The sequence below is a fragment of the Filicampus tigris genome, chromosome 1, assembly GCF_054856515.1.
Source record: "Filicampus tigris isolate MCC_2025a chromosome 1, RoL_Ftig_1.0, whole genome shotgun sequence".
Classification (NCBI taxonomy): domain Eukaryota; kingdom Metazoa; phylum Chordata; class Actinopteri; order Syngnathiformes; family Syngnathidae; genus Filicampus; species Filicampus tigris.
The window spans coordinates 17,483,958-17,493,849 of NC_141217.1; the positions used below are offsets into that span (position 1 = coordinate 17,483,958).

The window sequence follows — 9,892 nt, forward strand, 5'->3', positions numbered from 1 at the left end:
AGTTTCTAAATATCTTACATGTGTACAGTGAGTATGCTAAACAGACTTAATGCAATGTTGTCCAGATACGTTGTGTTCGACTTCTTTTTTTCTTGCTTCTCAACCACTGTGTCCGCGTTGGTCTGGGCAGGCAAGATGAATGTAAGAGCGCAAGCAACTCTTTGCCTTCTTCAAATCTTATCACCTTCAACGAGTTGTTCGTCAAGGCATTACTCTCCAATATGTTCTTAACATTATCTCTCAGAAGAGATGGGAGAACACTAATGAAAATTGCGTATGAGACAATCATGCCCACACGGACAGATGTGTACCATAGCCTACACATTCTTTTTCCATTAAAAGCTGAATGGTGGAAAGAGCGCTGTGAGGCAGAAGAGTAATGGTGCTAATAACACGTTGGAACATGATGCTTTGTGGATATGCTCGACCCCTGTGTCTCATTGTTACGTACTGTATGCAGTATGTCTGAAAGCAGGGAAAATGATGAAAGTATTTTAAACTCTGATACGGGTATCTCCTCTGATTCAGCACACTCTTTCACTTTAGTTTTTGTGACTAAACCATCCCTGTTAATTATTCCTTCTAAATGTCATAGCTACAAAATGTATATTTTCTAAAATTGTGAATCTGTTATATGATGTTCGCTAGAAATAAATGGAAAAAACGCTTCATAAATTGAATTATCACTTGTGTTTTATTCCCAGCATTTGCACATATCTGTTTTGCAAAACAATTGGTGTTAAAAAGCTTTTGTTTGTTAATATGTCATCTGACTGATTGACAATGTCGAATATGCGGCAGAACCTGGCCGTGAGTCACAATCCATTTCCCTCGACTTGCTTGGCTTTAGAATCGCTTTGATGACACATGACGGACACAGTCATGAACCTACGGAGGGTTTCTGTTTGGACGATGATTGACCTCAGCAACACTTAATTCATCTCATTAACACACACAATTTGACTTTCAAGTGAGGAGCTTCTGATTTCTGGTTGTGTTTGTCATCACAGTTTCCCTTCTGAGGTTGCATTTGGAATATGCATGACAAAAACTGTTTACCACATCATATCGTCTCTTATCTCCATTTTTTTTCAATTTTCTTATTTTCACGTGAATGGTGTTTCTGCGTTACAGACATCGCATTAACGTGAAATTGGTTTTTTTTGTTTTTCACAGGACAGCCACAATATTCAACATTTTGGTTGAATATGAAAATGTTTGGCCAATAACTTGACAGGCTTCACCTCACTAAAAAGATGCACACTTAGAATTATCTTAAATGGAAACACATAACAAAAAACAAAAAAACAAAAACTTAATCAAACATTCATTTCCATTACACAACTCTGATGTGTTGATGTCTTCCATGATAGTGAAAGGAGAAATAAACATTTTGCTGAGTTATGTTTCCCCCCCTGCAGGGTGGTTGACTTTCTGACCTTCTTTCCCTTTAAAAGTGACAGAACTGTCCAGCTTTTCCTTCATCTCATCCAAGCTGAACTTCTGCAGCAGTTCCACTGCAAACACAGGTACCACCTGGACAGGGTTAGTGTTTTATATAATCAGTGTTGCAGTGAACTCTACTGGTGCTTGCGAGATACTACAACTAATTTCAAGTTACAGCATGCATCTGAATGCAAATTCTATCGGCAAGATGAAATACTGAGGTGCAAAGAAAATAATTTCTCAAAGTTAGTCAAAAAAAATGACATTTGAGTATTGACCCACCTGTACCATGACAAGCTTCTTGGTTTTAGGGGTTGTTGGGTCTGGGTACTCCTCTCCAAAGCAGAGTTCAATTGTATAATTGGGTGGCGCTCCCTTTCCTTGTAAGCAGCTCTGAAGACCTGTAAACATGTTTTTAGAGCCTCTGATTTCTCATATACTGCAATTCAACAATTTGTGTTGCCATGTTTATGTTGTTACGTTGTCATACTGTAATTTACGATGACTCGTTTTCGTCAACGTGGTGCTCGCTTACCATTAAGAAATGTCGATGTGTCGAGCAATTTGAAGGTTTTCTCACGCTCCAGTTTGTTTGGCCTGTCAGTGTACGGGGCCATGGGGCCACTCCAGTACACTCTGCCTTGGCAGAATCGCTTGATGAACACCCCATCATGGGCAGCCCATAAGAGTACACCACTTTCCAGGTGGCAGAGAAGTCGGTTTATTGCTTCCACCGCGCATGAAGGCATGTGTTTGTCATTTGGGCGAGGGAAGTAGAGCTGTTGCGTGGTGCAGCGCCCGTATATACGCTCACTTCCTAAAGGGACACAACCCTGCAGGATGAAGCACCCGTCGGGACTCTTGGTGGTACACCTCAACACGCTTCGGCCCTGATACAACAGTGTCAGCTGCATTCGTAAATCTGTGAATACAACATGCAAATTAGCCGGCTGTTCATATGCGCAGTATTTTTTTTCCCTCAACCTTTCTTACCTGATATGGTATTTCTAGCGGTGCAGGAGGTCATTAAAGCAGAGTGCTGAGAGTGACTTGTTTTCCCTGTCATCTCAGAATAATTGGGTCTCATCCTTCGATCATCTAGCGTACAGCGGAAATAAAGAGTCAGCGCTTTGTCTGTACTGCTTAGCTCTCTCTATATGTAGTTTCTCTCCAATGCTCAAATTATTTGAACCAATGAGTTACCCAATATGCTAAAGTAAACCATCATGATCCACACAAACATCTAACAACTTTGTCCCTCTGATGGAAGCTTCATGTTATCATGTCATATCAACACTGCAACTGTGAAAAGTAGTCTAAAACCATTCTAAAGTGGGGTACTACATACCGATGTTCAGGCCAAATTTGAGACTTCTGAACGTCCTTCCGTGTCGACAAAGCCCTTACATTTAAAAGATTATACTGGCTGATTATTCGTGGTATGGGGGGGTGTGAGTGAATGTCTTCCTAATCTGCTTGGAAAATGGCCAGCGACAATCCTAACTTATTTACAAACGCAACTCCTTAAGTGGTAGTCAACACTAAGTTCGTCCGATGCGCTACCACTACGGAACTGTGATGTGAAACGTTACACAAGGCAATTTCGAAGCTCATTGAAGCTTGTATCGTTGCTGAGCAGAAATAGAGGAGCAACTGATTGTCTTAAGCGTTTCTATAACATCTCCCAGGTCATTCACCACAACAGAAATTAAAAGGAGAGGAAATAATAGTAATACATTTAATTTATCATGCACTTGACATTTGAGCAACAAATCTCAAAGTGCACAATGCAGGCAACAATTTAAAAAAGTAATACAATCAAACCACTGAAGGGGGGTAATCAATTAAAAAAAAAATACATACAATCGCATAAAATTAGCCAGGAAAAGCTTTTTTAAAAAGAAAGGTCTTGAGTCCTTTCTTAAAAACATCCACCGTCTGTGGGGCCCTGAGGTAGACAGGGAGGGCATTCCAAGGACGGGGAGTCTCAAAAGCCCTGTTGCTCATGGTCTTGAAGCGAGTCCTGGGCGGGCGGGCAGACAGTGCAATTGGCCTGACCGGGTTCTAGCTGAGATATGTGGTTGACGCAGTTCAGTGAGGTAGGCGGGGGCTTCACCGTGCAGATAATGATGAGTGTGAAGGAGGATTTTGTGTAGGATACTGAGATGTACGAGAAGCCAGTGCCATGGGGATTATGTGCTCATATTTACGCACTCTCATCAGGACCCGGGCAGCGCTGCTTTGGACATATTGTAGCCTTTGAAGGCTCTTGCCAGGGATCCCGATGACAAGTGCATTACAGTAGTCCAACCTGGAGGAGACAAAGGCACGGACAAGCCTCTCAGCAGCAGGACGAGAGAGAGAGATTGCCGGAGTTTGGCGATATTGCGGGGTGAAAGAAAGAAGTTGTGAAAATATGATTGATGTGATTGTCAAAGCTAAGATGGGGGTCAAACCTGACTCCCAAATTAGAAGGAGAAAGGGAGAAATTATGGCCAAGAAAGGAGAGAGAAGAAATGAAGGAGGACCGAAGCTGGTGAGGGGTGGAGATGTGAATAGCTTCTATTTCAGAACTGTTTAACTGTAAAAAGGTGTTACTCCTCCAAGCCTTTACCTATCCCTAGCCAGGAGTCCAGTTGAGTGACAGAGGAGGGGGGTGTGGATGTGGGAGTGACATTGAGGAAATGTTGTGTGTCGTCAGCATAGCAATAGATTTGAATTCCACTCCATGCTGACGACACGACCAAGGGGAAGCATGTAGATGTTAAAAATGGGACCGAGCACTGTGCCCTGGGGGACCCCACAGATAACAGTGTGGGAGCAAGATTTAGCATCCCCCAGGGCTACGAACTCAGTCCTTCCAGTAAGGTATGACTGAAAGCATTGAAGGGCATTGCCAGAGATACCAATGTCACATTGGAGGAGATGTAGGAGAATGTGATGAACAACTGTATCAAATGCAGCAGAGTGGTCAAGCAGGATGAGGAGGGAAGTAAAACCGGAGTCAGAGGTCATCAGGAGGTCATTTGTGACTCTGATGAGAGCTGTCTCGGCGCTATGGGAAGGGCAAAAACAAGACTGGAATTTTTCATATAAGGTTGGTTGTGGAGTTGAATAGATTTTTTTTTTTTTCTAGAATTTGGGAAATTAAGGGGGGATTGGAGATGGGTCTGTTGTTTGACAGGGGTTCCTGATCAAGAGTGGGTTTTTTGAGGAGGGACTTCATAATAGCTGTTTTGAGGTTGACCAGAACATGGCCGGTTTGAAGTGATAGGTTAATGACGTTTGTTATCTTTTGTAGAGAAAATTTCAACTGCAATAGTTATCAAATAAGCTAACAGTTAGCCTAGCTTCTTCTATTTCTACTAGTACTACTCTCTCTTCTTCTGCCCTGTGGAATTGTGCTGCCCCTCATAGGTCAGTCCTGGTACTACAACAGACCTCTGGTTTGGGGGCCAATACGTCAGCGGAGATATCTTTGTGTGTGAGTTTAGTGTGCTTGTGTACTACACACACCATTACAACAGTAAGCACACACCTGCAAATTTTTAAAGTCTTTATGGGTGTGCCCCTGGCATTTTGAAAAAAGGTGTAGACATCTTTAGACTAATCTGACTGTTGCAAAAGATACCAATTAACTTACCGACCTGCCTGCAGAAAGCAGAGAAAAACATTCACTTTCACACATGCACACACAGATGCGCACTTTCAATGCCAACTGGACAAAAAAAAATATCTGTCGCTTCCCAAAAATGTTCTTGAGAGAGAAATATGTTCAGTTGCCATTGTGAGCCCTTATTTTGCTCACCTATTAATGAACACCTTTCCAACTCAATCTGTGTTAGCTTTGTGCGTGTTTGTGTGGCTATGAGTGGTTCTATAAGTGAAGCTCTTACGGGGTTGAATTTGGTCCTCTTCTGGCTCTTCTTCGTAAGCTTGAAATGACTCCTGTTTGACAACAAAACACAAGGTCAAACAGTTATACCCATTAATATCTCTTCAGGAGAGCAACGACATGGAGCATGTGCCTTACAATGTGACTACAGTATAGGCAGAGCATTGTACTAAAATTTCCCGGTATGTTTATCGCCTCCCGTCTGCAGCCAAGATACCCTTCCGTCGTCCGTCTAGCCGCCTTTGTGTCAAACCGGAACATATAGCAATCGCCTATAAGTCGGTCCGGCTCTCAATTTAAATAGGCTTCCGTTTGTGATTCCGTCAACCAATTTTGACCTACCAGCTCTGTCTATAGGGTTACACTAACTAACTAAGACTAACCTTTTTGTCTTGGAAACCGGGGCTCCTTGGTGATTTCTTAACTTGGCTGCTCATGTGGTCCTTTGTCTGTGTAGACTCTGTGAATAACCAATAAAAAGGAGCTCCGAGGGAAGTCGGATAAAATATTCTCCAAAATATTCTCCTTACCATCTTGGGAAGCCTCTGCGCCGCCTCGCTGGATGCAATACACTTTATAAGGCTCTGGGCTGTCCAGCCGGCTGAGCTTATGGACAACTTTGAAGTCTGTGCTCTTGTTCAGTGCGCAGCGTAGACGGGTCTTCCACACAGTGGGGTTGCCCTGGTCCCATTCCTCCCTATGTTTGCCCTTGTGCAAGGTCCAGGCCTGAACACACCGGTAGACATGTGCGGGCAAAATTCACTTCCATATTAATTAGTTCAGTTGGGGGACTTGACTGAATTTGAAAACATCTAAAAATGTTTTGCAGTGTGAAACGGGAGCAAATGGTCTCAGTGTCAGTTAAATAACATTTTCACTACAAAATCTTTCAGTTCTCAAGGACACTGATTTTTATTTTGTTCTTCCGGTAGATCTAAAACGTTAACTACATTGTTTGGATTTGCCATTACAGAAGTGTCAAGTAAATTTTTTTATCAGACAATGACAGGCTTGATTTGAAATGGCATTATTGGGGCTTCATAAAACCCAAAAGGCTAAAGTCGAAAGTAAAAAAATGGAACGCCAGCTTTGTGTGAGTTAATTTTCTTTTCTCACATAAAAAATGTGTCATTTGCAATTCCACACATTGCTTTGGCACCGTCTTGGTGTTGAGGAACTATGTTGACTTGAGCGAGAGTTTATTTTGATAAAATCATGCTTTGCTGTAATCTTGTACCATGTTGGTGCTGAGGAACCACGTTGAAGTGAGTGGAGGATTTTTATTTAGACAAAAGTAGTCCTTTACTGCCATCTTGCAGCATGTACAGGTATTTATAAGCCTTTTTACCAGGGGCATTAATTACTTGTAAATTCTTACTGTTTGCGGCAATGTGCAGTCACCATCCCCACTGTATTTTTGGCAGGTTCAAGTTCGGTGAAAATATTGTGTGCCTGCGATTGGCTTGTGACCAGTTCATGGTGTATACCGCCTCTTGCCCAATTACAGATGGGACAGGCTCCAGCACGCCCGCGGTCGCAGGGAGGATGAGCTGTTCAGCAAATGAATGGATGAATAGTGTGTGTTTGTTTCTTTAATGTAAGGCTACCAACATCCAGTCATCCATTCACTGTGCTGCTTTTCCTCACTATGGTGCCTGGAGACTATTAACATTATTATTGTTGTTGTTGTTATTATTATTGTTATTATTATTATTATTAGTAGTAGTAGTAGAAGTAATAGTATTAAAAGTACATAATAAATAACTGCAAAATATAATATTTGTAAGTCTTCAAGACATTTACCGTACTTTCAAAATTATTCATTACTTCCTGCTGTTAATCAGTAAAAATGTGATAATATGATTATAAAATCAATCTGTAGTACCGTATTTCGACTATAACTACATTAAAAAGAAAGCAAACGAAGAAAACTAAACGAATTTTTGTCATTGAGGTACAGGTACTTATGTGGCAAAGCAGCATGCTAAACTAGTTGAAAGATGACCTTGAAGAGAGCAGCATCGTTCGTCTGCTTGTAGTCCTTCTTGGCTGCGTGCTTCCAGGGAATCCTGAACATGGTTTTGTCCCGGTCCTCCCAACACAGACCCTCATACGCGCCACTCTCCACCTGAGCTATGAGCCACTCTTTCAAGTGGGTCTTGGGCCCTTCCTCCATCTGCATCACACTGGCCGGGACTCACCGTTTCGGGTCCGGCTCTGTCCAACCAATCGCACTGCTAGCAGAAGCGCAATCCAACAAAGTGGAAGCCGACTCAATAAGCAAAGTAAATAAATTGAAGTTGAGTCCAAAAAGGAACGAGAGCTGCCCGGGGCACGTGTAAAGTACAGTTCTGCACAAGGTAGTTTAGTAACCGAAAGCGAAAGTTGAGTGGGCGCTGCATACTTTCGCTTTCCAAGTCGCACCAACCCTTTAATCATTTCCAACATATACGGCTACTCGACAGGCAAAGGTCTCTTATCAGGAAAAGAAAGTTGTTTTTGCGCAATAGGCCGAAATGTATGACTTAAAGGAGATTACTGTAATAGCGTTCGCCCTATGGTATTCGTTGCAGAATTATTAATTAAAAGAATATACAGTATAATATCAAAAAATAAAAAGTATTGTGTTGGGGGCTGGGATGGAAAGGTATAATTGGGAATCACATTCACCAAAAGAAGAGAAAATAAAAATCAAACCCTCAGAGCCCGAGACGTAGTTTAAAATTGTCATACCTGGACAAAATTAATCAAACGTAGGCAGTGTGTTGTTTGGCCTTTAGAGGGCAGTGTGTTTACATTTGCTTACCTGCTCCTTTCCGTTACAGGTGCCAGTGTCATCATACTTGAATTTAAGAGGAAAGAATTGTTGTTCTTGTTGTTTTTATGGACGGTGAATTTCAGTTGTCATATACAAAAAATATGAAGTGTTGAAAACAATGCTCTTCTTTCATTTGAGCTTCCACAAATGTCAACATTTTGCTTGTGGTCTATCAGCCCTATTTCTCCCCATTATGTGGAGACATGCTTAATTAAATGAACGGCTATATCCGACAGCCTCTTAAAATAATGGCACGAGTCATATTTTGACAAGTAATATATATTTTTTGTCTTAAACATCTGCTTAGGATGCTGGACACCAAGTCTGCTCATATTGTCTGCATTATTGCATCTGCATCACATTCATTTAAATTAAATTATGAATAAAACACAATGTAATCAGAATTTGTTTTAGTTTTCGTGTTTCTGAAAAAATGACTTAGGTCATTATTTTAGGAGGGTAACGTATTATTTCTTGACATCAGTGTCAAACTATAGATGCTACTGCTCTTTTACATACTTAGCAATGTCCCAACTAGCATTAGTATAATGCTGTATAAGTGATCTGTTCAGTGGTAAAATCGTTCATTCTTTATTTTGATAGTTCAAACATCTACAAATGCTCTCCTTACCATATTAGTAAATATGTTGACAAAAGTGTCACGTAACGATTGCGTCAATGGGATTTCTATCTCATCCCTCTTTCACCATCAGAGCTGATTGATTTTTTAAATTAAATCAAACTTAAAAGGGAAGTCAACCCAACAATATTTGTTTCAAGAATAGGTCATATGCAGGCCCACTAGTTGAAACAAGGCATTCTGATAAATATTGCGTTTGTGGAAAAACAGTTAATCCACCCGTTTTTAGCCATTGCCGGGGGCGGCCATCTTGTCACTTCAGTTGACTGAAAATTACATCACAGTTGCTCAGGGCTCAGGTATCGACCAATCACTGTTTTCTAAAGGTGAGCCATGATTGGTCGTTATCTTAGCCCTGAGTATCTGGGATGTCATTTTCAGTCGATAGAAGTGACAAAATGGCCGCCCCTGAGATGGCTAAAAATGGGTGGATTTTGCTGCTTAAATCATATTCCACAAACGCAGTATTAATCAGAATGCCGTGTTTCTACTGGTGGGCCAGCATAGAACATATTCTTGAAAATAAATAGGTTTGGTTTGACTTTATTTTTAAGAAAATCAAAGAAAAGTCTCATCTTTTTTGCTACCTTTCTAGTCAAACTTTCAAGTATTACTGATGTATGCCAAAGTAAAATTAAAAACAACAACAACAAAAAACACAAAAAGTACTAAAATCTTCAGATATAATATTAGGTACACAATCTAAAATTATCCAATTCATTATCAATATCCAAAATCTGCCTTAAAATATCATAGTAACATTGGTAATTTTTTATTTAAGCTGTCATGATGAGATATGTCTGTAATATTTTCTCTGTAGCTAAGGCAACCTAAATACGAGTATAAGTAACAGTTCTACACCACACTGCAGTAAGATAAAACCACCATAATAATCATACTGTTAAGAAATAAATAGCTACGTGAAAGGTGTTTTATGTTGACATCTTCACTGCATTAGGTTGACACAGAAACACACACACACACACACACGCATTTCATCTGCAACTAAAGTGGAGATACAAGTGTAATGTACAGATTTCTCATTACATTTTTCCACTTAATTGTGCTGTTTATGCACATTAAATGCCCGAAG

The 9,892-nt window shown here is 40.7% G+C and overlaps 1 protein-coding gene and 1 pseudogene across 2 annotated transcripts; both read right to left on the reverse strand.

Moving 5' to 3' along the window:
• Nucleotides 1-675: 675 nt before the first annotated feature.
• irf10 (interferon regulatory factor 10) lies at nt 676-7,784 on the reverse strand. 2 transcript variants are annotated; one of them, XM_086020977.1, is made up of 8 exons: nt 7,347-7,784; nt 5,872-6,067; nt 5,725-5,801; nt 5,343-5,394; nt 2,440-2,544; nt 1,982-2,368; nt 1,729-1,847; nt 676-1,517 (listed from the first exon to the last, which is right to left on the reverse strand). In XM_086020977.1, exons 1-8 carry the CDS (start codon nt 7,521-7,523, stop codon nt 1,482-1,484), a joined length of 1,149 nt encoding a protein of 382 aa, XP_085877103.1. In that variant the 5' UTR covers nt 7,524-7,784; the 3' UTR covers nt 676-1,481. The 2 variants fall into 2 exon arrangements, with proteins under 2 accessions (XP_085877103.1, XP_085877019.1); XM_086020893.1 differs by having other exon boundaries at nt 676-1,536; nt 7,347-7,780.
• On the reverse strand, nt 2,530-5,120 carry LOC147153048 (uncharacterized; annotated as a pseudogene).
• Nucleotides 7,785-9,892: the final 2,108 nt, after the last annotated feature.

What these genes read in the sequence shown, in the direction of transcription:
- irf10 (XM_086020893.1), bottom strand. Translation starts at nt 7,523, where the DNA reads ATGCAGATGGAGGAAGGGCCCAAGACCCACTTGAAAGAGTGGCTCATA. An exon ending in ACGATGCTGCTCTCTTCAAG is followed by an intron (nt 6,068 to 7,346) that starts GTCATCTTTCAA and finishes CGGTGTGTTCAG; the next exon opens with GCCTGGACCTTGCACAAGGG. An exon ending in CCGGTTTCCAAGACAAAAAG is followed by an intron (nt 5,395 to 5,724) that starts GTTAGTCTTAGT and finishes GTTGTCAAACAG; the next exon opens with GAGTCATTTCAAGCTTACGA.